This window comes from Anomalospiza imberbis, chromosome 16, assembly GCF_031753505.1.
Source record: "Anomalospiza imberbis isolate Cuckoo-Finch-1a 21T00152 chromosome 16, ASM3175350v1, whole genome shotgun sequence".
Taxonomy (NCBI): domain Eukaryota; kingdom Metazoa; phylum Chordata; class Aves; order Passeriformes; family Viduidae; genus Anomalospiza; species Anomalospiza imberbis.
The window spans coordinates 2858896-2885861 of NC_089696.1; the positions used below are offsets into that span (position 1 = coordinate 2858896).

General features: G+C 54.1%; 2 protein-coding genes, 1 long non-coding RNA gene and 1 pseudogene across 9 annotated transcripts in view; 3 read left to right on the forward strand and 1 right to left on the reverse strand.

Moving 5' to 3' along the window:
- Positions 1–7222, forward strand: part of SLX4 (SLX4 structure-specific endonuclease subunit) — a 25161-nt gene extending 17939 nt beyond the window's left edge. For all 7 annotated transcript variants that reach the window (XM_068206573.1, XM_068206575.1, XM_068206576.1 and 4 more), the window contains 5 exons: positions 198–367; positions 1148–3600; positions 4462–4564; positions 4783–5241; positions 5824–7222. In XM_068206573.1, the coding sequence (XP_068062674.1) occupies positions 198–367; positions 1148–3600; positions 4462–4564; positions 4783–5241; positions 5824–6184 (3546 nt within the window). In that variant the 3' untranslated portion in view covers positions 6185–7222. The remainder of the gene's footprint in view (positions 1–197; positions 368–1147; positions 3601–4461; positions 4565–4782; positions 5242–5823) is intronic.
- Positions 6362–10096, reverse strand: LOC137483487 (uncharacterized). Its single transcript, XR_011004488.1, has 2 exons — positions 8778–10096; positions 6362–6710 (listed from the first exon to the last, which is right to left on the reverse strand). It is a non-coding gene; the product is annotated as an uncharacterized lncRNA (long non-coding RNA).
- Positions 10097–13893: 3797 nt separating this feature from the next.
- LOC137483353 (zinc finger protein 436-like) lies at positions 13894–17228 on the forward strand (annotated as a pseudogene).
- Positions 17229–22152: 4924 nt separating this feature from the next.
- On the forward strand, positions 22153–26690 carry HMOX2 (heme oxygenase 2). Its single transcript, XM_068206582.1, has 5 exons — positions 22153–22243; positions 23880–23997; positions 24278–24769; positions 25718–25838; positions 25922–26690. Exons 1-5 carry the CDS (start codon positions 22164–22166, stop codon positions 26044–26046), a joined length of 936 nt encoding a protein of 311 aa, XP_068062683.1. The 5' UTR covers positions 22153–22163; the 3' UTR covers positions 26047–26690.
- Positions 26691–26966: the final 276 nt, after the last annotated feature.

Below are 26966 nucleotides of genomic sequence, written 5' to 3' on the forward strand. Positions count from 1 at the left end.
GTAGTTAAACAAAGTTAACAGCCACGGGGTCAGGAGGGCCATGGCCCGTTCCATAGGGAGCTCTGCGTAACTGCCCCGCCTTGGCATCCTGGTCCCAGGGCTGGGCACGAGTGAATGGAAGGCGCTGATGGGAACAAGGATGAATGGAGGTGTTGTGTTGCTTTATTAGCAAACAGACTTTGCTTTCTCTGCCCCAGGTGCACAGCGAGGGGTTGGTGGTGGAGGAGGACGGGGCGGCGCCGACGCGCCGGGTGCTGCTGAGCGATGTGTCGGCCGGGGCTGTGGCTGCCTTCCTGCGGTACCTCTATGCTGCTGACACCAACTTCCCTGCTGGGCTGCGGCCCCAGCTGCAGCCTCTGGCTGCCAGGTGTGTGCCCCGAGCATGTTTTGGACCCCCTCAGGCTTTCAGCCACACAGACCCCAGTTTGAGATCTTTCATTGCAGTTTTAGGGGCTTACAAATTCCATGGTGCTTTGCTACATCTTGAATAGAACTTGCCCATAAGGACATCCTGCTCTCAGTTGAAGAACTGTAAGAGAGTTTCTGTGTTCAGTATATGCTCTGCAGACTTTGGCTGAGTTTTGTCTCAGGATGTCTGTTGGCAGTTGATGTTGAAGATGATGAGCACAACTTCTGTTATGTGATTCTCGCTTCATCTGAACAACGCTTGTAGAATGTATTGGATGCTCAGGCTTTAATGTGTTGTGTCAGCCACGCTCTCAGTCGTGGTCCTAGGCGTGCACTGAGAGCTTGAAACAGGAGCAGTGTTTGAGATATGGGTGGGACATGGCTGGGGCTTGCCAAATGTATATAGAGAGGTATCCTGTCACTCAAAAAAGCCAGGAATCTTGCACATAACAGATACTATCCAGCCCCAGCCATTCCATGGGACTTTCCCATTGCCAAGGGGATTTAGCGTAGTCAGTCTCAAACACAGAAGAGGAAGAATGTGCCTGATACTTTCATGTGAGTGACCTGGAAAAGGGTATTTGGAATTTTAGGAGTACACTGGATGTTGTGCGTCTTAGGAAATTCAACTCAACATCCTCATGTAAATTCCTTACAAAGCTCGCGAAAGTGATCTGACAGCCAAATAGTGAAGAAATACTGGAGGAGGAAATACTAATTTACTATTGTATCCCTGCAGGTTTGGTGTTAAGGAACTGATGGCAGAGTGTGAAAGCAGTACTGGAGAGAGCCAGGTGTCCTCTGGAGTGGATTCAGAAGATGATCTTATCTCTGTGAGGGATGATGAAGATTGTGAGGACAGAGCTGAGAACTTCCAAGACCTCTTGAAGTCAGTGTGGGTGGGTGAAGATGAGGAAGAAGTAGCTATGCTGAGCCCTGAGTGCCAGAAGGAGGATGACAGTGAGGTGGGAGAACAAGAGCTGGAGGAAATCTATGAGTTTGCTGCAACTCAGAGAAAGATGGCTCAGGGTGAAAGAGAGGTGAGCAAGGGAACACACTGCAGCATCTGCAGTGACACCGAGGCAGTCCAAGGTACAAACCAGCAAACTGAGCAGGAAGAGGTAAAGAGACCTGAATCTGCTTCAGTAAGCTACAGCCTCAAAGATCTGAGGGATGGCAACAGTGTGGAAAGATCTGAATGTGACTTGTCTGCACAAGAAGAGAAGATGCAGAATATAAATAGGTGCAAGAGCATGAATGATCCACAGACCACTATTGTGGCTCGCCACAGTGAACCTCAGAAATGGGATGGAACATCCCATGGTGCTAATGAAGGAGGGGCTGTTGGGAGATGTGAGGATGTGAAGGATTCCCGGTCACCTCAGGTCTCATATGACAAGACAGATCACTGTGAAGAGCAGTTTCCTGGTTTCCAGGGTGATACTGGTCTAAATGACAGCTATGAACATTTGTTTTCTGCCTCTCAGGGATATCACTGTGAGCCTTCCCCAGTGAAAGAAGTTACCAAAGAATCAGGAAAGTCCCCTAGTGAAAAACACGTTGGTCTTCATGATTCACTTTTGTTCAGTAAGTCACAAAAAGACTGCTCTCCATGTAAGAATGGATTTTGTAGGAGTCCAGCTCCCCAGCCTTATGTGTCCCTTTTTCCTGCTCTTGGCTCTTCACCTGCATCTCCAAAATCAGAGGGAAAGTTTGCCATAGAACATGTGTCAACACCAAAGCAAAACAAAAAGCAAAAATCATCCCCATCTGATGAAATACATTCCCAGAAAGCCAAGGAGCTGGGTGCTGCATCAAAAAATGAGATCACAGTTTCTCCAGCAGAGCTTCCTCACAGTGAATCAAACAAGCATACACATGTCCCAGTGCTGTCATCACCAGGCAGGACTCAGGATGCTGCAGCTCAGGAGATCAAGGAGGGTGATGTTATTGTTTTATCTTCTTCTGATGATGAAATGGAGTTACAACAAGGCAAAAAGTTGCCAGAGTCTGACTCTCCTCTGAAGAAAATGGAAGTCCCTGGGCACCTGAAGTGTACAGACATGGAACAAGGTCCTGAGATACCAAAACCTGACCATAATTCATCAGTCCCTGAAACAGAGCAGAGATCAGCCCACGTCTCATGTGGAAACACAGACACAGTATGTGTAAATCATGATGTAAAGGTGTCCCCTGAATTTCCTCTCAGTAGACAAACAGGTGCTTGTACAGAGATCAAACAGAGTCCAAACCCGAGCCCTGGGAAAAGGCTCAGTTATGAAATGTCTCCAGGCACAGACAGCTCCTGGCTTGTGCCAGGAACACCAGTTCTGAGCAAAAGCAGAAGCTTCTCAACACAGACTCAGGTCACAAGCGTTAATTCTTTAAAGGGTGCAGGATCTAAACTCGGCACAAAGAACTTAGCAGCAGGTAATAGTAACCATGAAATGGCTGGATATTTAATTAAAGGTCTTGAAACAATGTTGTCAGACAAACATTTGCCTGTGGAGAACTTGGACAGTGGAAGGAGCCCGCCCGGCAGCCCAGCAGCAGAATCCTTTTCCAAGAACTCCCTTCCAGTTTCTCCAATAGATCCAGTTCTCCTCTCTCCTGGCCACACCAACACAGAAAGCAAATGTGCCAGTATCTCAGGTTTACCCACCGTGGTGCCTCCATGCCAGGAGCAGCCACTGGAAGATAACATCAGTGTGGTTGAGCTGGAGGACAGTGACAGGGAGGTAAGTCTGCCTTCTCTGGGTAGCAGTGTCCTGCTGTGTGAGGAGCCCCCAATGCCCGCTGATGACTGCTGGCACGCTGGGTATCTGTCACCAGCCAGAGGTGACTGCCATAACTCCAGCCAGGTCAGCCGTGCAGAGACCAGCATGGCCAGCAGCCCCAGCCCTGGCTCTTGGCAGGAGCAGGGGGAGAGCCCAGTCCAGGTGCAGGGAATTAAGGGCAGCACCCCTCTCCAAGGAAGTCCTGCTGGCAGGAGAACAACTTTGCACTGCCCTGAGAAGAGTCCTATTGAGCCATGTTCATCAGTGGGCAGCAGAGCCAGTTACCTGGACTCCAAAATCTGGGATGACTGGAATGGAGAAGAGAAGGAAGATGAACTTCCAGAGATTCTTCCTCTGTCTCAGAGGTTGGCAGCTGCAGCAGGGGCTGGTCCGACAGATCCTGTCAAGACTCCTGGTGAGAGCTTGTATTGATACTAGATTTATTGGGCTAGGTTAAACTGCTTTTAGTGATTATCTTACCTGTGATGCACTTGACACACTGAAAGGGTCTTTGGGCTTTCTGATGCAAAGCGGTTGGCAGGACCAGGCACAAAGAAGGTGCAGGCATTTGCTGTGGGAAAGAGCCTGTCTAAATGTGGGATTCCTGGAGTGTTTCATTGTCACCAGTCCTTTGGTAGTGACAGTACTCCTTGCAGAAGCTGTGGGTTCATGGATAGAGAAAAAACAACCGAAGCAGAACAAAACACAGGCCTGCTTGCCAGTGGATTGATGTTGCAGTATAATTAAATAATTATGCCGTACTAAATTATCAGTTTAAGGGGTGATTAGAACATGATGTATGAGACTGGCTGTACTTCACAGTATCAGTAAACTGGTATCATTAAATCAGTACTTAACTCCACATGCCAGTAGCTTGATTTGCTCGATTTTTTAATGCATCAAGTCTCTGTTATGAAATTTGCTTCCTGGGAGAAGGACCACTGCACAGAATTTGGTAAATGTGGTTTTAAGTGCTTTCTAAATATTGCCTGTTCTAGCAAAGCCCTGAATGGCCTCATTTTCAGATGTGACATATGTCCCAATTTAAACTGTTTTCTGATGTAAAGTCAATGAAAACCAAGTATCTCAATTAAGGGGGGGGAAGTGCTGACTATTCTACCTGATATGAAGCTGAGTAATAACTAAAGCAGCTTATAAGGAACTATTAAACAATTATTAGATAATACTAGATTTCTGCCACTAAGAGGAGAAGTCACTAGCTATTTTAAATCCTTTCTGTACTAATTCTCATCACAGTAATTTCATTCTGCTGCAGAACCTTCCTGTCAGGAGAACAACAGGTCCCCCAGCACTCCAGTGACACCCATGCCAGCTTATTCCATCATGGAGACCCCGCAGCTGAAGAAGGAGCTGAGCAGGTGAGCATTACCTGCCCCAGGATGGCTCTTTACAAGAGGTACCTGCTGGCAGGCTGTGTGAAAGAAGGGGAGCCATGGTGAAGCTCCAGACGGGGCTTTCTGAGGTCACGTCACACTTTTCCAGCTGCACTTGCTGGCCTGAACCTCTTGCTGAGCTGTGACAATGGAAGGTGCCGCGTTTCTGTAACCTAAACTCCCACCTTCTCTTTCTCTTTCAGGTTTGGTGTCCGTGCTCTCCCAAAACGCCAGATGGTGTTGAAGCTGAAGGAGATATTCCAGTACACTCACCAGGATGGGGACTCTGACTTTGAGGATGAAATCTCCTATTCCCAGCCCCTTCCACAGAAGTCCCCGGCCAAACGGCCGAGGCTCGGCCGGCCGAAGGCAGGCCGGGCTGCGGGTGGGAATCACGCCGGCGCCCTCAGGGCTGTGGGCAAGAGGAAGCAGCTTGCCAAGGCTTCTGCAGTGCTCCCTAGGGGTGAGGATGATGGTGCATCCCATGGAACAGGCTGTGCCGCACCCAAGGACAGAACTAAAGTCACACATCACCCAGAAGGAGCCAAAGAGCAGGAAAGGCCATCTGTGTGCCTGGCAGCTGATGGCAAGGAGCTCCCGGCATCCCAGGAGTCGGCGTGTTCTTCGGTGGATGGAAGTGACATCTCCTTTGGTTCACAGAGGTGAGGCGGTGAAATCCTAGACAGAACACTCAGGGGTGCGGGACAGAGATGAGGTAGGAATGAGGCAAACAGAGGTGACTGTCCCTGTGGCCTATAGTTGCCTTGCCACCTCCTGGAGTGTGTCACGTGGAGGTCAGCACACTCCCACAAAAGAAACAGGCATTGGATTTTCAGTCTAATTCCCACTGAACTATTCTCAGAACATAAAAGGGCTGCTTATGAGCAAGGCCCAAATCTGGTATGCCTGGTCTGCAGGTCAGTGACATGGAGCACTCCATGCTGCCTGAGAACCTGCAGCTGGAGTTGGGAGAGGACAGCACAGCACCCCTTGGCAGAACCTGCCAGGAGCCAGAAATTCCATACAGCTCTGGGCTGGGTGAGTTGGACCAGCGCTGTCCTGGCTGGGATGGGAAGTTTGCAGAAGCCCTGCTGTGTTCTGCCTCATTCATTTTGTGGGTGCAGGGTCTGTGATCCCAGAGAGAAAGTCATAGGGCTTCACCATCAGGGATTTGGGGAGCTCTGGTCCTGTCCTTGTTGGCCTGTTCTTTCCTTGACCTCTGGTCTGTTTCATCCTGCTTTTAGTTCCTTTGTGAATGGATTTGAAACCTGTGCTTTTACATCTGAGGAGGAGGAAGAAGAATTTCCAGCATCTCAAGCAGCAGCTCGGGAAGAGGAAAAGCTGGAGGCAGTCAGGTGCTACATCCGCTCAAACACAGCCCTGTACAACAGGATTCTCTTCTATGAGCCCATCGAGCTGGCTGATCTGCATGCAGAGCTCAAACAGAATGGTATTAAAATTTCCAAGACAAAGCTGCTGGACTTTTTGGATTCTCAGTGCATCACATCTACCATGGCCAGAGCCCGGAAAGAGCAGGAACAGAAAAGGAAGGAGAGCAGAAAACAGAGAAGGCGATACCGAGTGAAGCCCACCCCTACCCGCTGAAAATCCTGTACGTGGAGGCCTTGCTGCCCAGCTGGAAAGCCTGTTCCCAGCTGCTGCTGCAGCCGCAGCGAGGGGTGGAGCACTGCTGCTCCTCGCGGCCTGATCCCAGGTGACATCCCGGAGAACGGGCCTGAGCCCCACTCCCGTTGCAAGCCGTCTGCTTGGATTGCACAAACGCCCCATGGCTGCCCTGCCTTCAGCACACAGCTCACCTGCAACCTCTTTTCACCCAGTTTGACTCTTGTGCCTTTTCTTTCCATTTTTCTAATAGATCTTAGGTCCCCCACTTTTCTTTGTGCTGGTGCTTCCCTCAGTGCCAGGACCTATTCCCTGGATTTGGGCAGTGAAATGCTTCACCCTTCACATTCCAGGATTCAGTCCACTCTATCAAGCGCTGCCTGTTTACACTCCTGTGACTTCCATCTTCACTTCTTCAGCACAGTTTGCACTGCTGATTTTTAAGGCAGGGAATGCTGTGGAAATACATAAAAGGCTTTTTTTTTCTTGCTTCACTTGGCAATCTCTACTAAAACTCCTAAATCTGTGTTTCCAAAATGGCTGCAGAACAGGGCAGAGGTTTGTTTTGTTCCCTTTGTGACGCCTCCCAAAAGTGCCCCTGATACCCCATGTCGTGGGAAAGCCCCCAGCAGAGATGTCTTTAAGAAAATATTTAAGTGAGCACTGGAACTTTTCAGCACTTCTCACAGTTTGAGCTAAATCTACTGCTTGGATCAGTCCCATTGCCAAACTGGACTGGTCCCAGTTGTAAAATGTCTGGGACTCCTGGAGAAGTCTTGGACCCTAAATTGTCATATTTTATATATTGACCTTCATAACAACTTCTGACTTCTGTCTGTTTTGGCAGTTCTGAGTGTCCCTGAAAAACAGGGACACAACACAAAAAGAGGGCAGATTTCTAGATATCTTTGTATGTTGGACTTTTTTTTCTTTTTTTTGATAGAGAATTTGCTTTTGATTTACATTATATACAATAAACAATTTAAATCCTGTCCATTCTCTTATGGAACAGTAAACAAACACAGGATTGTATAGAAAACATTAGCTTTATTGAACTAGACTGCTCTTCCCAGCTTCACCTAGGGGGTGAGAACTTGATTGGGAAGCCTATGCCTAAAAGACCTAAAATTGAACTCTTTGAAAAACTTCAACTAGAGGTGGAGAAGACTTCAGGGAAACCTATTTTTCCTGATAACAAAGGGATTCCTAACACCTATGGGTGGGAATGTCCCAGTGCCCGGGCTCAGCACTGGTCATACATTCCCAGCCATGTCCAGCAAGCCCAGAGATGAGCTGGAGCTGGAGAGTCAGAGGAGAGGCGAGAAGTGCAGCCTCCTGCTCTTCTGAGTGCCAGGCTGCCTTTGCCTCTTCCCTCTGGGCTCTGCCTCTGCCGGGAGCTGTGGCGCGGGCAGCGCCTTGCCAGGGCCCGGTTCTCCGGCAGCAGCTCCTGGCAGCAGGGCCAGGCAGAGCCAGAGGCGCTCCGGCTCTTCTCCTGCACACAGCACAGGGAGCCCCTGGAAGGGGCACAGGAGCCTCGGGGGGCTGAGCCCTCTGGCGCTGCCTTTGCCTCTCCTGCACAGAGAGCGTCGGGCCCGGCCAGGCTGCCCCGGGCCGAGGCTGCAGCAAGCCAAGCTCTGGCCGGCCCTGCCGGGGCTCCCTGGGGCTCGGCCGGGCCCCGCACCCTCCTGGCCCGAGGCCTCGGCGGCTCCCCCGGCCCAGGCCCACCGGCCCCAGCCCCTCGCTCACCTCTCCCCAGCGGCTCCCGAGCCTTTGCCCAGGACCCAGCCCAGGCGAAGCCCTTGGGAAGCAGGGCACGGCTGCGCGCATCCCCGCAGCGCCTCCAGGCCAGCCTGGCGGCCCTCATGGGCGCCCCGTCCTGCTCTTCCAGGAGCTCGGGAAGCGCATCCCAGGTCCCCGTGTCCCCGGCAGCGGGGCTGGAAGGCTCCAGTGGCTGCACCAAGAGCAGCAGCACCGAGAGCTGCAGCAGCCGGTGGAGCCCCTGGCTGCCCATGGTGCTGCTCAAGGCCAAGCTGCCACCCTCAGCAGGCTCTGCCCGTCCTTCCCAGCCCACTTCTGCCTGGCCTCTGGGCACGGCGGCGGGCTGGGGACACTCATCAGCCACCGTGCTGTCCCCAGGGGCCGTGATATCACAGAATCATGGAATCAATTGGGGTGGAAGAGCCCTGTGATATTAGTGAGTCCAACTGGGACCCAGCTCCACCACGGCAACCAGACCAGAGCTTTCAGTGGCTCACCCAGGCTTAGCTGGAATACCTCCTGCCACAGTGAATCTACCACACCCCTGGGCAGCCCATTCCAATATCTGATTGCTCTTTATGAGAAGAACTTCTTCCTAATGTCCAACCCAAACCGCCCCTGATTTTGGGCTGTGAAATGCTTCACCCATCTCCTTCCTGAGTTCAATCCACTCTCTCAAGCAGTGCCTATTTACACCCCTATGACTTCCATCTTCAGTTCTGCAGCACAGTTTGTCCTGCTGATTTTTAAGGTAGCAATGTTGTGGAAATACATTCAAGGCCTTCAGTTTTAACTTGGTTCACTTTGCAATTGCTACTAACATTCCTAAATCTGTGTTTCTGAAAGAGCTTGCAGAACAGGGCCCTGTGGGGTCATTGAGTCCAACCTGTTAGCCATCACCACCATGGCAACCAGAGTGACCACAGTGGCCCTGTGGTAGCCACAGGGACCTTGTCACTGAGTGCCACATCCAGTCTGTCCTAAAATACCTCCCATATTGGAGATTCCTCCACCTGCCTGGGCAGCCCATTCCAATATCACCCTTTCCAGGTAGAAATTCTTTCCAGTGTCCAGTCTAAACCTCCACTGGCACAAGTCGGGAGGGTCTGTGGCGTACAGCCCAGCTGATGGTTGGGATGCTGGGGAAGGGAAATGGAACTTTTCCTCTCCCACCTTCCTCACCAAGGGCTGCAAGCAACGACTGTTTTGAGAAGGACAGGCCTTCCAGCTGATGCTGTTCCATCAGTGTACCTGTATTTCTCTCAAGTACACACCTCACAAGTGGAAAAGCTTCAGTCTTAATAATCAGTCTTAACATGGGAATATAGATATCCCTTCCCAATATTTTTGTTCTGCTTTTAGATAAGACTAATATAAACAATCAAAGATTTTGTGATCTATTATTACATCTTTACCTTCAGTGGAGGCAGCATCCCAGTTCAATGGATATAAATTATAATCATTCAAATCATACCATGTCTTAAAACACTTTACTATGTGGGGAAAAAAAGTTAAATTTTAATGCCACATCTCTTTGCTGTCAGGGTTTGAAACTGACTCCGTTGTAGATGCTTGCCTTGATGCCTCCTTATTGCTGAAGTGACAAAATGTGATTCTAAAAGTTTTCTTAGATTATGAGAAAAGGATTTAAAATCTTTTGCAGCCTTCAACACTACAAGGACATGCCTCAAATACACTGCAAATTATCCGAATCCTGTCTCATTCTCCTGCTTTGTTAATCCCTGAACAAAGCGGGCCTGCCTGAGTTAACACTGGTGTTGCCATCTGCCAGTGCTAATGCGTTGCCACACGATCCCATTTGTAGATATTTTCCTGGTTATACATTCCTAAAGCATGCTCCTTTGTCTTGGAAGATACACTGTCATAATTCTTTATTTCCAACTGTGTAGTAAGTTACCAAGACTAGTTTTATACTTCCTTTGCTTTTAACACTTTGAGTGTTGCCAAAAAAGAATCAACTAAAGTATTTGTTGGGGTTTTTTTTTTTCATTTAAAGAAATGGTATTGTCATTGCACAAAGTTTCTGTCTTATATGTGCACCATGCGAACTTCTAAATTTGCTGTGACAATCAAATGAGCAGTGGGATTGATTTGGAATACTCCATAATAGTTTGTGTATTGAAAAAACCAGCCTAAGTAGGTTTATTCTGAAAGGCTGTGCTGCAGATGCCTATGAAATAATTCTGCATGTGAGAAAAGCGCTGTTTTCTCACACAGGTGCAGCACTGTGAGCACAGTCGCCCTGTTTGACAGCATTTCATGAGTGGCTGCGATGCCTCACCGTGGTCAAGACCCTTGGAGGGCCCAACTGAACTAAAAAAAATAGGGGAATGATGTAAAGCCCAGAGTGGTGACTGCAGTGCCTTCCCTTGTACTGGGCCAACAGAGCCACACTTACAGTGCCGGCGTTTAGATATGGAAGGGATAAATCCGAGAGCAATCCTTCCTGCAGATCTTCAAGGGGACTTGGAGCTGCTCAGAAAGCACATTTCAAATGTGCTGGTTTGCTTTCCCTACCGTTCCAGTATAAAACTTCTTCTGGAGGCATTTTATGTCGGATGTCTAATGGAACACAAAGTGCCTGGGAGAGGTGACGCAGCCTTTGGCAGAGCCATCCCTGTGGTTACCCAGGGAAGATGTGGACTCCAAATCCCTGAAAACGTTCAAGGCCAGGTTGGATGGGGCTTGGAGCAACCTGGGATAGTGGAAGGTGTCGCTACCATGGCACGGGGTCGAATGGGATGCGTTTTAAGGCCCCTTCCAACCCAAACCGTGTGTGATTGCTAAGAATTCAGATTCAGGCCCAGATCAGCACAATGCCACTGCTCCCTTCACAACACTTTCGAGACCTGGGTGGCTCCAGCCCCTGACAGTGCCCAGGTTGGGCACCGCTGTCCGGGAAGGACATGGAGCTCAGATACAGGTCTCCAGAGTTCTGCTCGGGTGTCCTTCCGAAATGTTCCTCCCTCAGAAAGCGCTGGCTGCCATCGCGTCTTGTTCCCTGAGCCTCTGCAGCGAGGGCTCCGCGTTCCCCCGGGGCGGCCATTCCCTTCCCGCCCGAAGCCCTGCTCAAGTCTCTTAGGGAAATCCCCCGGCGGCCGTGGCGGCTCGGCCAGCACATGGCGGAAAGGCTCGGGACGGAGCGGGCAGCAGGTGATGGGTCCCGAGCCCTCAGGGGGGCCGAGACCGCCGCCGCCTCAGCCCCGCCGCCGCCGCCTCAGCCCCGCCGCCGCCGCCATCCCGGGCCGCCCGCACCGCCCGCGGGGCCGCCATTGGCCACCATTGGCCGTCACGTGACCGCGCCTCAGCGGCCGCGGAGCCGAGCGCGGGTGAGGGACCGGGACCGGGACACGGCGGGGATGGATCGGGGACAGCTGCGGGACCGGGACCGGGACACGGCGGGGATGGATCGGGGACAGCTGCGGGACCGGGACCGGGACACGGCGGGGATGGATCGGGGACAGCTGCGGGACCGGGACCGGGACACGGCGGGGATGGATCGGGGACAGCTGCGGGACCGGGACTGGGACACGGCCAGGCTGGATCGGGGACAGCTGCGGGACCGGGACCGGGACACGGCGGGGATGGATCGGGGACAGCTGCGGGACCGGGACCGGGACACGGCGGGGATGGATCGGGGACAGCTGCGGGACCGGGACCGGGACACGGCGGGGATGGATCGGGGACAGCTGCGGGACCGGGACCGGGACACGGCGGGGATGGATCGGGGACAGCTGCGGGACCGGGACCGGGACACGGCGGGGATGGATCGGGGACAGCTGCGGGACCGGGACCGGGACACGGCGGGGATGGATCGGGGACAGCTGCGGGACCGGGACCGGGACACGGCGGGGATGGATCGGGGACAGCTGCGGGACCGGGACCGGGACACGGCGGGGCTGGATCGGGGACAGCTGCGGGACCGGGACCGGGACACGGCGGGGATGGATCGGGGACAGCTGCGGGACCGGTACGGACACCGGCCAGGCTGGATCGGGGACAGCTGCGGGACCGGGACGGGGACACGGCGGGGATGGATCGGGGACAGCTGCGGGACCGGGACGGGGACACGGCTGGGATGGATCGGGGACAGCTGCGGGACCGGGACGGACACCGGCCAGGCTGGATCGGGGACAGCTGCGGGACCGGGACGGACACCGGCCAGGCTGGGACCCCCGGCAAGCCCCGCCGCCGCCGCCCCCCTCACCTGGGCGCCCTCTGCATTCCCTCCCGGCCCCCCAGCCCCCGCGGCTCCGCAGCGGTTCAGGGGCTCTGGTGCACCCCCGCAGAGCTATCCCCTGCTCGGTCGGGTAAATCCCGGCCCGTCTGACCCGCAGGAGCAGGTCCCCTGAAAGCAGCTGGAAACGATCTCCCACGTGGACCAGAAGGAGGAACTGTGGTTCTCCCACCTCCGTGCCTGCCGAGGGAAGTCCGAGACAGTGCTGAGCAGCACTTGTGCAGGTAAGGGGATGGTACAATCAATCAATCAGTCACTGAAGTTGGGAAAAGCTCACTGAGATCATGGAGTCTGACCATTAACCCAGCACATCTGTCAACCTGTTGGTGAGAAAAACTGCTCCAGGACTCGCAGACCCTACCAGAATGCATAGGATTGGTGATTCCAGGATGGACCGCTGTCCTCCCAGCGGTCCCTAGCAGCAGCCAGTGCTGGGTCCCAAAGGCACAGGCAGTTGTGTGTTCCTGGATGCTTCCCCAGGCCCTGGCACTCTGTGACTTCAGAAACTATTGAAGCAGACATGCAATGTCTCAGTATCTCACAGCTCTCTCTGTATTTTCTTGTCACCTGAAGTTGTGCATGTTTTAGCATCTGTGACAGCTTACAGCCAGTAGTTCCACAGCATATTCAGCTGCTTAGTGAGTTGCTGCCTTCTTTAGTTTGCTTTGAAGCTGCCTTCTAATAGCTCAGTTCATGTCAGTTGTTCTTAATTCAGAGCAGATGGTGCAGGAGGGATCCCCACCCACCGCACAGGCCACTTGTGGTTTCATAGTCCTCTGCAATACCTCTATCCGCTGCACCCTTTATCTCTAATACAGAAGCTGTTCTGTGCCTTTTATTATTCATGTCATGCTCTGTATCTCCCTCAGCTCCATTGGAATTTTTCTGAAATGGAGGATCCATCCCTGCCAAGTCAAGTTGTGGGGTTTGAGCTGCAAGGGCACAATTACATTCTCTTTATTCTGTTTTTCCCTGACAGTCATTAACATTTGATGAGCTGTTTGTTTCCTGGGAGCTGCAGTTTTTGTCCATCTACTCCAAGGGGCTATTCCAGAATGATATCAAGAACATCCTAGGCCCATCCATATAGGAGCTCCTGGTACTGTTGGGGAAGATGAAATAGGAAAACCTTATAAATACGACTGCCTGGCAAAAGATTTGGAAAATACAGACATTGAGATGAGAACCAGATTTGAAATAGCAAACCTTGACTACTGAATAACTAGAAAGCAATAGTATAGCCAGGCTGAAAGCAATCCCCCTTCTGATTAAACAATGCCCTTTACCTGCAGATAGGTCCAAGGGTCAAATGGAATGCTCTGTCTCACCCCCAGTGTATGGTTCATCCCACACCTGTGACCCTCCCCTGAAGCATCAGGTATCTGTGACCCCATTGGCCCAAGTCCTGCTCCAGCCCACCTTGTAGCCCCCTGATAAGGTGTGCCCAAGGGACCGGACACTCTCTTGGACCTTCTCCAGGGACCCTCACCCTCACCTGGAACCCTCGCTCCCTCTCTCTCTCTCTCCCTCTCCCCCTGGGCCTGCCACGAGTTGCGCCTGGCAACTCCAAGCAGGGCCTTTCCCCCTTTTAATAAACCACATTTTCTAAGGCCTGACTTCAGAGATCTCTCATCCATCCAAACCGTCCTGGAGTCCCGCGCTCGTTACATGGTACAGAGGCTGTTCCCCTCTGCACTTCTTAGTTTACCTGCAGTGACTGTCCTCTGTCATTCCCCTGTCACCCGGTTGGTCAGTATCATCAGGTTCTGACACAGTTCATAGTAAGCCTTTGTGTTTGAATAGCAGATTCATAAGGAGCTCCCCTTTCCCTTCCTTCCCACCTCATGAAGGTCATTCATCCCACGGCAGCTGAGTTTCCTTACCAGTTTTGGTGAAGGATGAATGTCTTTGGGAATGCCTTTGGAGTCCAGAGCTTCCTTCTGCTATTCCTTCTGCTAAAATTGGTGACATCTCTGAAGAACTCCAAGTGGATTCTCTTGAGAAAGATATCCAAGGATATATTTAAGGTGATACTTAGGTATTTTCCCAATGTCTGCACTTATTCTGCTTACCTGGAGCTTGACTCAGATCTTAGCAATGGCATTCTTGGGCATATCAGAGGCTTGAGATCAACCCAAATTGGCATGGGCTGAGGAAAAACCACACTCTTCCTTTCTTGCTTGCTTATTAATTTTTTGCCACTTCAGCCTTATACTTCCAGTATGAATTCCTGAGCATTGTGAACTTACTCTCCTTCCACTTAAAACATGTCCAGTGAGGTTCTGTCATGGTGATTTTGATCAAACCTTTTACAGACAACAGCAACAGAGCAACTTCCCAAGCTCCACTGTCTGCTCAGCAAGTCTGACCCACAGGGCAAGGGCTTCAGGCTGGGCTGCCAGAAATGTCCTTATCCTGTCTTTGGATGTCCCTCTTCTCTTTTCCTCCAGATCCCACCTGCATGGAGTAGCTGCAGACACATGGCTATCAAAGTTCCAGTTTATTCTCATGGAACAATTTTAAGGAAAACTATATCAAGTGTCAATGTCACACCAAGCTACTGTAAAAGGCATCTGAAGAGTTCACTGTGAAATCGCATTGTGATGTTTTCTTACACTGCCCAGAAAGAGGAAGATCAGATGTGTACTTAGATCATCTGGGCTGTGATTCTGGACTCTCCTTTCTTAGTTCTGCAGTGCCTCTCCTGCTCCAAGACAGCACTTCCTCATCCCAGTTCTGCGTGCTCTCCCATGCGTCCATGGGAGCATAAAGTTGCCTTTCTTCTGCCTCTAAGACTGGCATAAGCATGTTTGAGGTGCCTAATTTCATCCCTTGGTGCCTTCTTTGGGAGTGCCTCTCTCTGCAGCACCAGCAACAGCAGATCAGGGATGTTGCATTTGTTCTGCTGAGTAGGACAGCTCTTTGTGGCACTTCCATGACTCTCACTTCAGCTTTTAATAACTTTTCAGATATCCTAGACGAGCAGCCATCTTTCCTGTTCAAGCACTAAACTTTTACCTCTAATATGCCAATAATTTCAGTGGATCTAGGTTCTGTCAGAGCACACAGGGCTGTTCCCAGGGTTTGTTCCTGTGAACATACTGAGAAATCCGCTGTGTAGTTTGAAGGGAAATATCAGACCTTTCTGTAAGAGTCCATCTGGTGAATCTTTAGAATTTGATCCCTTTTGATTTCTAAAGTTTCCTGTCTGTGACTTCTATCTGGATTCTCATTTTATTGCAGCTGAAGATGGGATTGTCAGCAAAAAAGAGAAGAATCCCCACCAAGGCATCCCTGGCCCAGCAGAGCCAGAGGTTTCACTCTCAGGACTCTCCAAGGAGAACAATTCCCAGAGTCCTGCACAGGACCCAGTCATCCCACAAAGGTCAGAAAGGGTTCAGAGACCTCTGGAGAAGAGGCAAAGCCGAGCGATGCTGCGTGGGAAAAGTTTCAGGAAGGTGCCAGATGTTATCCAGCAGAGAAATTCCTCTGTGGGGAGACCGATGATATGTGGGGACTGCAGAAAGAGCTTCCGTGTGAATGCCAACCTCGTCCAGCACCGGAGAATCCACACTGGAGAGAAACCCTTCCCCTGCATCGAGCGTGGGGAGCGCTCCCATCTCATCCAGCACCAGAGGATGCACACGGGGGAGAGGCCCTACGAGTGCTGCGGGTGCGGGAAGAGCTTCAGCGTGAGCTCGAAGCTGCTCCGCCACCCGGTGACCCACACCGGGGAGAAGCCCTTCAGGTGTGCCGAGTGCGGGAAGAGGTTCTGCGGGAACTCCCGGCTGGTGCAGCACCGGCGAGTGCACACCGGGGAGAGGCCCTACACGTGCGGCAGCTGCGGGAGGAGCTTCAGCGTGAGCTCGGCCCTGGCGCGGCACCGGCGCGTCCACACCGGGGAGAAGCCCTACGGCTGCGCCGAGTGCGGCAAGAGCTTCAGCCAGAGCTCCGAGCTCATGAAGCACCGGCGGATGCACACCGGGGAGAAGCCGTACAAGTGCTCCGAGTGCGGGAAGAGCTTCGCCGTGAGTTCGGTCCTCATCCAGCACCGCCGGTTCCACAAGGGCGAGCGCCCGTTCGGGTGCTCCGTGTGCGGAAGAGCTTCACGGTGAGCTCCCACCTCATCCAGCACCGCCGCTTCCACACCGGGGAGCGCCCCTTCCCGTGCAGGGAGTGCGGCAAGAGCCTCCTGTGGAGGCCGGCCCTGCTGCGGCACTGGCGGGTGCACCGCGGGGAGCGGCCGTACGCCCGTACCGACGGCGGGGACAGCTTCAGGCAGAGCGCCCACCTCAGCCAGCACCGCCGCGCCCACACCGGCGAGCGGCCCCGCGCCTGTGCCGAGTGCCGGAGGCGCTTCGCCGTGCGCCCCGCGCTCCTGCGGCACCGGCACGGCCACAGCGCGGGGCAGCCCTAGGCTCTGATCCCCGTGGCCCCGGCGTCTCCGTTCATCCGCTGACTGCCCGCTCACGGAGCGGGAAGGCTCTTTCTTTGATGAGAACGAGTCCTAAGGAGAGAGGTGCAAAGAGGGGAGAGCCAGTGCCAAGAGCTGGAGGTCTGCAGAGGAGCGAGGGCACGGCAGGGGCAGCTGGTGGCGCTCGGAGGGAGAGCTCTTGGGAGAGAAAGGACGTGCTTTGAAAAGGCTGGAATGTGCTTCGTGTGTTTCAGAGGAAGGTAAATGAATCTGGGACCACATGTGGACAATTAACGGAGTGAAGCACACGGACCATCTCAGAGCCTGCAACTAAAAAGTCAACAAAAGCGCCTGGTCTGTGTTCAGAGGCGCTGAGCTCCCTCCTTCAGCCCACGGACTGTTGCCGTCGGCCCCCTGCGCTGGCTGTCCGTGTGTCCCCGCGGCCCTGCAGGGCTGCAGCAGCCAATAAAGCCGCCCGTGCCGCAGCGCTGCCGCCATCTTTCCTCCTCGGCCGCCGTTTCCGGTTGCCGGGGCGCGGCGTCGCTTGCGCATGCGCGCGTTTGCGCTCCGGCAGCCCTCCGGGGGCGGGGCCTCGGGCGGGGTCAGGGCCGGCACGTGACTCCCCGCCCGCCCCCCCCACCCCTCGGCAGCTTCTGCGCGTGCGCGGCCTCGCGCCCCGGCCGCGTGCGGGGGGGGGGGGGGGGTCCTCGCGCGGCGCCTGGGCCGCCTGCGCCGATCGGCGGCGCGGGCCGTGCGCGCCCCCGACCGCCCTGCGCGCCCCCGACCGGCCGTGCGCGCCCCCGACCGGCCGTGCGCGCTCTCCGACCGGCCGTTCGCGCCCCCGACCGGCCGTGCGCGCCCCCGACCGGCCGTGCGCGCTCTCCGACCGGCCGTGCGCGCCCCCGACCGGCCGTGCGCGCCCCCGACCGGCCGTGCGCGCCCCCGACCGGCCGTGCGCGCTCTCCGACCGGCCGTGCGCGCCCCCGACCGGCCGTGCGCGCTCTCCGACCGGCCGTGCGCGCGCCCCGGGCGGTCAAGCCGCGCCGGCCGCGCCGCGCCTTTGTGTCTCGCCGGGGCCCGAGGGCGGCGGCAGCAGCGGTGAGTGCGCGGCGCGTCCCCATGGCAACGGCCGGGCCGTCCCCCTCCCTTGGGACTCGCGCTGCGGGGCTCTGCCCGCTCCCGGCGGCGGGTGGGCCGGGAAGCGCTCCCGGTCCGCCTCAGAGCCGGGTTTCCTCGCCGGGGCCCGGGGCGGTCGCGTCCGATGCGGCCGCCCTGGCGCGGGCCGGGCCGCTCGGGCCCGCAGCTCCGAGCCGTGGGCCCGGGCGGGGCGCACCCGCCGGGCCGGCCGTTCTCAGCCCTCGCTGGTGCTGCCGTTCTCAGCCCTCGCTGGTGCTGCCGTGTGTCCCCACGAGCGAGCGGCTGCCCAGCGGGCGGCGGCGTGTGCCTGCCCCGGCTCCTCAGAGCCCCGCAGTGACTCTGCACGGCTGCTCCAGAGCGACGCCTGGGGCTCCGGGAACCGCAGCCCGGCGCTGTGTGCTCCCGGGGGCCGCTTGGATTTCCTTAGTCCTGCGGAGCTCAGGAGGCACTTGGAGAACGAAGGCCTCTTGCTGTGCCTCCTTTTCCATTTCTGGCCGTTGTCCTGTTCGAGGCTCAGCACCTACACGCAGCACTGCATTGCCCATAGCAGCCCCAAGTGCCCGGCACTGGCCCTGCCCGGCCCGTCCCAGGCGCAGCTGACAGCCGGCATGACCGCCAGGGCAAGCAGTGGCTCTCTGCTGAACCAAGGCTGCGTGGTATAATGGTGTTTGTCTGTCACAATGTTTCCTTTCTCAGCCCACATCCAGTCCTGACTTAGCCCTTGTCTGTTCCCATAGCCAGGGTGAGAAAATAGGTTCTTGGTGGGCTGCCTGACACAAGTGCCACCACCACAGGGCAGAACTGGACAAGGTCTTTGAGGTCACCAGGAGCTTCCTTTGGTCAGTTTGTTGAGGTCTGGGCTGCAGCTCTAGAAGACAGAAGTAGCATTTGTGTGGCACACTAGAAGTGTCTGGGACTTGAATTTCTGCCTAAATTTAGGCTGTGTCCAGGTGAAATCTTTAACTTTTCTGGGATCAGGTAATATGGAAATTTAGTCTATGAGGCTCCATTTCCAGCAGCAGCCAGTGCCAAATGCTTCCCCAGAAGGAGATGAGAATCTCTCCTGCTGGGATTGCCAGGTAACCTCTGGGACGATTCTTCAAGCCTCTAGGCCTGGAGTTCTGAGGTTTGTTTCCACTGCAGTGACGGTAGGTCCAACCACACTCTGAGCTCTGTGTGTGGGGAAATGCCGTGAAGTTGCATGCAAATTAAACAGCAGATATGAACTCTGTACTGCCTGTGAGTTACCAGACTTCTTCAGAGCGCCCAAGCAAATCTAGGGCTTCCAGTCGTTCCTTCCCTGCAGCAGCAGCGTCTTCTTCCTTCAAAAGGCTTGGGATTATTTGGATTAAATGTTTTCCTAGCCTGAGAAGAACAGCTGTGCATCTGGGGTGTGCAGCTTGGTGAGGAGATGTGTGTAGGGACAAGTTGAGGTGGAGGTGTTTTCTTAGGGAGTTTGAACACTGTCATTGGGAAAGAAATGTTTGGAATGCTGAGGTGTCCTGTAGCAAACCTCCTCCCCACTCTCCAGCCCTGCTATCCCAAGTGGTAGCTGCTGGATTGCTCCCAGGCAGGCTCTGTCTGGGCACTGGGAGGTACCTGAACATCAGCCAGGCCCTGGATGAGCAGAGCTCCCTGCAGCAAATGAGGTGGTGTTCCAGCCTCTGCAGAGGAGGTGGCACTGCCTGAGCCTCCTCCTTGGCGTGTGGGACGTGCCCCCTTTCAGAGGAGCAGAGAAACCAGGGCTGTGACCACGAACTGGGGCTTGCAGTTGCCAGTTTTTGAGTAAAAGCAACAGTGTGTGGTGGTATGGGACACAGTGGCTCTGACTGCATTTCCTCCCAGTTCTGCAATAACCCAGCACGGGGAAGGATGGGGCTTGTGCTGACTTGTCTTGTTTGGGGATGTGTCTGTGCTAGAGACTGTATCGGGAAAAATCTCAGCTTCCACATTTTCCTGCACGAGTTCTGCCCTCACCTGGGGCTACAGGGACTGGTGTTACCACTGCCATGGAGAAGAACTTGTCAAGCTGAGCCTTGCAACCATGCCAGGGGAAACACAAGACTGAGAATGCGCCCAAGGCCTTCAGTGACTTTTTGCACGGTAACCCTTGCTCCCAACAGCAGACTGTGCTCCTGGGACAGTCATTCACCATTCTCATTAGCTGTGCTTCTACAACACCAGTAACAGGGGTGGGTGGAGGCTTCTGAGACCCCCCTAGGTTCTCTGTGTGACACGGAGAACCGAGTTCCTGTGTGAACACGAGCAGGCTCAGGCTGTGGGAGTGGAGGCTCTGATGAGTGAGCAGTGTGATGATGTCAGGGCCATCTTTGGCCATGGGGAACCTTGAGCCATTGCTGCTGTTAGCCACTAGTTTTGAGGTCTGGCCTGGTGTGTTCCCTTGGGCTGGATTTGATGTCAGCCTTCAGGCCTCTGCCAAGGGATGAGTGTGGCTCGAGTGCTCTGCAGCTCTGCTCTCACCTGCTGCTTTGTATGGGTGGCTGTTTCAGGCATGTGGAGACAGCACACCAGGCTCCAGGGCTCTGGCTTTCTGGGAGTATAAGATAAATTGGAACTAGTTTGTCTAGTTTGATTTTGGGATCTGCATCTCCTGAGAAGGTCCTGGGCTGCCATGAGCAGAGCAGGCAGGGTGTCACAGACCTGGTGACATTGGCAGGTGGCAAGTGTGCTGTTCCTCCTGTGCCCACGACAGGCTCCTGGCCGAGCTCAGCTGGCTCATCTGCCTTTGTGCCTTGGTTTCCTTTCCCCACAGTGGGCATTTCCCCACTCTGAAGCTGTGTGAGGAGTGAAGATGGGTCCCTGAGTTGAGCTGCCTGGTGAGTGCACAGCACCAGAAGCTGGTTTCTGGCCCGACCTTTATCCTGGGCTGGGGAGGCTGCACGGTGCCATGTCCAGGGAGGGGGGGTGAGACTTTAGGGCTGCCACCCCATATAACCCTGAATGACTTCTGTCCCCGCCTGGGCTCCTGGCATCACAAAACAATGTACTTGGTCAGTCTTTCCCTGGGGAAGTCTCTGTCCCAGGAAACAAAGATTCTGTGATCACAGGGGAAACCTTCACCTGGCGATGATCCCCCAGACCAGGTGCTGTGCCTGAGCTGGGGGGAGCCTTGTGCTGCACCTGAGGATGGGGCTCAGCCCTGGCTCCTGGTTGGAGTGTGGAGAGCACTGAGGGTGGCTGTGAAACAGGGCTTAGAAACTCTGGGCTGAGGAACTGGAGAGCAATTAATTTCTAACTGGTGTGCTTGTGTGAGCTGCTGTGCCAGTGGTGGCCCTGTGCTGACCATCTCCAGGCAGCTGCTTGTTGGCTCTCCCAGTCCCCAGCCGTGGGCTGAGCAGCGAATCCATGGATGCAGCCCAGCAATGGGGGCTGAACTGAAGTGGGAAGCACTGTAGTGAGTGCTTTCTGAAGAGCCAGCATCAGCTTGGCTCCTTGCTCCTCTCCCAGGGCTGCCTGAAAGGTGGTGGTGGTGTTGTTGCTCTGCACAAAGCTGATTACAGGTCCATTTCATAAACGAGGTGCTTGGATTTCTGTGCCCGGCCAACGTAATCCAGGTGTGTCTTGTTCCTGCTCCTGGGTAAGGCTTGTGCATCCCGTTACATCCAAGGAGATTTTATTTCCTTTTGCAGATGAGGAGGGGAAACCCAGTTACTTATGGGATTTGAAGTAAATTCTGCCAGGCAGGAGAGGAGGGTGTGAGTGGGAGCAGGAGCTCTCTGCAGCTCATTCTTCTTGGAGAGTGGCCCAGGAAAGGCAGAGCAGTGAAATCTGCCCCTGCTTTGGAAGTTCCTCTTCCTCTATTCTGTCACAGGGAATGTTCTTGTTTCCCCTGTGAGCTGCCTGACTTCAGAGCTCTGCTGGCCTCATTCAGTATTGCTTACTTCCAGGGAAGCTCTGTACTGGTGTGGAAATGTAGCTTGTTCTTCCCCTCGAGTGAAGGAGAGGGTCTTCTCTTTCCAGTTACTCTGCTCAGAGTGTGACATTGGGGGAAATATTTGGTAGCACCAGGGGAAAGCAGCCTGCTCACAGGTCCAGTGCAGATTCCCAACACGGAGGTCTCATCTTCAGCCAGGAGCCATCCTGAAGGGGGAAACGCAATGCAGGCTGCCGTGTTTAATTTTTTTAACTGGGTGTCAGTGTTGAGGTTCACCTGAAGTGGCTGAACTGAACAGGCAAATCTGCATCCTTGGAAGTGCCTGGTGTGAGGTGGAAACAGCCAGAGGCTGCTCCTCACTGCCCTGCCTGTTAGGGCTGCTCAGAGAACTCCTGGTTGGACTGTTCAGCATTTCACACCCATCCCTTTGCTAAGGCAGCTTCCCCTGAAAACTCCTCTCTGATTTTGCTTTTCAGACTGATCCCCAGCAGTGACCACAATGCCATCAGCCCTGGAGAGCCCGGAGGGGGGAGAGGAAGACATTTTGCACTATGAGGAAATAGAAGATGGTGCTGTCAGGTGAGTTCTGTCCTACACAATGGCACAGACACAGCCTTGGGCAAGGCAAGAGATCTTCCAGGTAAAGGAGTGATTCTTCTCATCTGAAAGAAGTGAGGGACCCCAATAAGTGATCAATCAAATACATGGGCTGTGAAATCTTCAGTCAAACTGTACTGTAAGGGTGGCAGGGATGGGAAAGAGTGATCTGGCAGGGGTGACAACAGTTTTTTTAGTCTCTACTATAAAAGTCACATTTCAGAAACACTTTGACTATTTGGCAGCTGTGTTTGTGTCTTCCTGACCAAGGGGAGCCAGTTCTCCATGGCTTTCTGGGCAGGCTTCTTGTTTTGAAAACTGACTCTAGAAGTGAACTCTGCTCTGGTGAGCTCTTGCCTTTGCAAAATACCCAGGTCTAGGCAAGGACATTTTCTAGGAGGTTACTTTAAAAAACAAATTAACACACATGTTCTAAAAACTAAGGCTTCAGACTTGGAAAACAGGGCAGGCTGGTCAACTTCTTTGACTTGATAGGCTCAGCTTCACAAGAAGTCAATATTTGCTGGCTCTGCTGGCACACTCAGTGGGTCTGGAGTGTTCAGAGTCTCTCTTGGAGCTAACATGAGTGTGGTAGCTGCAGCAAACTAGTGATAAAAACTGTAAGGTGCACTTTGGCATGATTTGAGTGAGTGTGTGTGTCAATACTGTACCAGTGTCCTGATACTGTACCTGGCTTAGCCAGGTGGGGGTCAGTCTCTTCTAACCACTGACAGAATGGATGAGAGGACACAGCCTTAAGCTGCACCAGGGGAAGTTTAGGTTAGGTGACAGAACAAAGTTCCTCACTGAAAGAGTGGCTGGGCACTGGAGTTGTCTGCCCAGGAGGTGCTGGGGTCACTGTCCCTGGCTGTGTTTAAGAACAGCCTGGATGTGGCACTCAGTGCAGTGGTTTAGTTGATGAGGAGGTGTTAGGTCATAGGTTGGACTTGGTGATCTCAAAGGCCTTTTCCAACCCACTTCATTCTGTGTCCAGGTAGGTACAGTGCCTGTAGCCTAAAATCATAGATGTTAATGTTTTGGGTCTTTTTTAAAACAAACACCTTGTGGAAACTTGAAAAAACAGTGTAATGCAGCAGAAATAAACTTTTTAAGGGTGTTCTTGCCCTGTTTTGCCATTCAGCTCTCATCTCTACACCAAGAGTTGATATCCAAGTTGGGAAACCTACCTGAGCCTTTTTTCTTCTCCAGTAGAAGATACCACCAAGGCCCCCATGCCCTTTAGCCTGCCATGATTGTTGCTCCCCATATAGTCAAGGCTTCTTTTGTGTAGTGTTGTTTGGCTCACACGGATGAGAAGCAAAAGTCAGGGTGCAGGGATCAGCAGCTCCTTGGCAGTTGCTTCAGCATCCTTGGCCCGAGCCCCTGGTAAGCCCCAGCCCTCCTGGAGTGGCAAGTCTGGTTGGCACATGGGCTGCTGCCACCCTGCTGCTTCCTCCAGCAGGTGCCAGCTCGACCTGCGGGGTGGCCTGAGGGCCCCACCTGGTACGTTCTCTAAACTGGGATGGTAGATGGTGGGGGATCCTTCCAAACACAGAAGGGATAAACTCATTGCTGCGAGAGGCAGTGGGGTGAAAGGAGCTCTCCTGTTTGCCCGCAGCCCCATGGACCTTTCGGAGCTGCTGAAGGAGGGGACGAAGGAATCGCACGACCGCGCAGAGAACACTCAGTTTGTCAAGGACTTCCTCAAGGGCCGCATCAAGAAGGAGCTCTTCAAGGTGGGTGTTGCTCTGCTCCCCATCTCTTTGATGCACCCAGTGACGGATGCAGACTCCAAGGCAGAGCCCCACAGCCCTGGCCGTGCTGTGGTGGTAGGTAGAGCAGAGCCTTTGCTCCTTCAAACAGTGCCTGCCTGGTACAGGCTCTCCAGGCTGGGTTTGTGCCAGGCCTGGGGTTTGCTCCTGTTTACCCCAATTCCATGTAGGCAGGAGTAGTCATGACAATGAGTTGTGCCCATCTAGTGAGTAGCTTCTCACATGAGCTGTGCTCTGTCCGTAGCTGGCCACCGTGGCCCTTTACTTCACCTACTCTGCTCTGGAAGAGGAGATGGATCGCAACAAGGACAACCCAGTCTTTGCTCCCCTGTATTTCCCTGTAGAGCTCCACCGGAGAGAAGCTTTGGCCAAAGACCTCAAATATTTCTATGGGGAAGACTGGAAGGAAAAGATCCAGTGTTCAGAGGCAACTCAGCAATATGTGGACAGAATCCATCATGTGGGACAACACGAGCCAGAGCTGCTGGTGGCTCATGCTTACACACGCTATATGGGGGACCTCTCAGGTGGCCAGGTGCTGAAGAAGGTAGCCCAGAGGGCCCTGAAGTTGCCCAGTACTGAGGAAGGGATCCAATTCTACATGTTTGACAACATTTCCAACGCACAGAAGTTCAAGCAGCTTTACAGAGCAAGAATGAATGCTCTGGACTTGGACAAGAACACCAAGGAAAGGATCGTGGAAGAGGCCAACAAAGCCTTCAGATTTAACATGCAGGTACTAAACAAATCCCTTGATCTCCTCTATGGGTAGGTGCTGCAGCTTTTAGGTCTGGCCCTGGTTAATTCAGTCACATCACTCACCCAGTCAGTGGTCTGGGGCTGAGACCACCACAGCCCCTCCTTGAGGGGTTGGGATTCTAGTTGAACTAGCTCTTTCACTAGCTTCAGGCAGGAATTCCTCCCATGCTCCAACACCCCAGCCAAGTGCTTTGATTAAGGCAAAATTAATATGACTTGAGGATTCCCACAGGCTGTGTGGCTGTGAAACAGTGAGGGGAAAGAGCTCTTGTGCCAAGACAGCTTCAAACAGTTTGAGTGTGCTGCACCACCCTGGTGACAATTCATCTCCTGTCTCAGGTCTGACTTGTTGCCCTATGGTCAAAAATGTCTGGAGCCTCCGGTTCCTCCCATAGCATTTGCCTCTCATCAAACCTGACTGAGCTGCCGTTTGCCCCAGGGGATGAGCACAGATTTAGCTACTGGATGGAAGTTTTAATCTTGTGCTTGTAGCAGGTCAGTGTGATTTAAACTGGCCAGAAACATGGTGAGATGTGGTTGGCTTCTTTGTCAGGATCCTTATGGAATCCCATGGCAGCGAGAGGGGCTGCCTGACCACTGCAGGAGCTGGGATCATCCGAGGCTCTGCAGCAGGGAGGGGAGAGCGTGTTGCCCCACACTCCCACCCACAGCAGGCTGGGAAGTGAGCAGCAGGGTGGTGCTGCCTTGCTCCTGGCTCTGACTGAATGTTCTTGGGATGGGCTGTGCCTTCCTGGAGCTGCAACATGTGCCAGGTGTCACCCCATCTCTGCAGTGGATGCCCCAAAAGGTGTCTGGGGACAGGGAAGCAGGAGTGGTGCTTGCCTGTTCCCCAGATGATTGCAGGGGTCTGGCTGAGAGCTGCCTGGCTCTGCCTGCTTCATGTGCTCACTGTGACCACTTGCAGGTGTTTGATGAGCTGGACAAGATCGGCAGGTCGCTGGCAGAAGAAGCCCAAGACGGAGGCTTTCCGGTCCATGACGGAAAAGGAGACATCCGCAAATGCCCTTACTATGCAGACAAACTGGGTAGGTGTGGTGGCAATGAGGGGGCTGCCACGGGCGTGTGGCACAGCACTGGCAGTGCTAACGGTGTTTTCTGTGTCCTGCAGGCACGGCAAGCCCCGGCTGCCCCTTCCACGCTGCTGTGGGCCTGGCCAGGCAGCCCCTGGTGCAGCTGGTGCTGGCAGCCTGCATGGCCGTGGCAGCAGGAGCTGCAGCCTGGTACATCCTGTGACGGGCACAGTGTGGCTCTGCCTGGGGGCAAGGGGAGAGATGTGCCCTGCCTGCTTTCTGACCTTTCCCTTGCTGGTGGTGAGTTGGCTGCAGAGTGGAGTAAGGAAATAAACAGGAATCCTGTGGGACTGTCCAATCCTCCTTGCACTCCGCTGTAACGCAACGTCTTTAGTAGTGCATGGAACTGGTCGGTGCCAGGGGGTGAGGACTCCACTGCAGCACTGCCCTGCCCAGGCTGGGGCAGCTTTTAAGGCTAGAGATGTCCTGTCCTGTCCTGTCCTGGCAAAGGCTTCACATGCTTGGCTTTTCATCTCCATCCCTGAAGCAGTGTCTGGAGGGGGTTTCCTGCCCTGGGTTGCATCTGCAGAATGTGCCATCAGCCTTTCAAACAAGGAGCAGTTGCTTTCCTACCCTGAGAAGCTGAGGCTGTGCCATGGGGCTGTTAGCTCAGAGGAGTGTCCTGTTTGGTGCAATGTCCTAGGAACCAAGTCTGACTCCTGTTGGAGAGAGCTCCCTGGGGATGGGGGCAGGACCACGGCGGGGTATGGAGGTGACAGATGTGTATTGTGCAACTTTGGGGTTGAGGGTTGGTTGTTGGTTATTTTTCCTGAAGCCTTGACTGGAATAAAAAGTCGCAATGTTGTAGCTGGGGGAAGCCAAAAGCACATCATTGTGAGAATGGGGAGGCTGGGGAGGGGGTTAAGGGGGAGAAAGGGGAGTGCCATCCCACACTGACTCTTGTCTCTGACTCATGCAGTCCCTGATAAACTCCTGCCCTGATACCCCACTGTCCCTGCTATTTCCCCTGGGGTTTCCATGTGGGGAGGCTCATTGCCCTGCTCAGAGGACACAGCCAGGTGCTGTCAGGGCTTGGGGCTTTCCCGTGTTGAGGCGGTTCCTGGTAGAGTAGGGAAGCTGCTG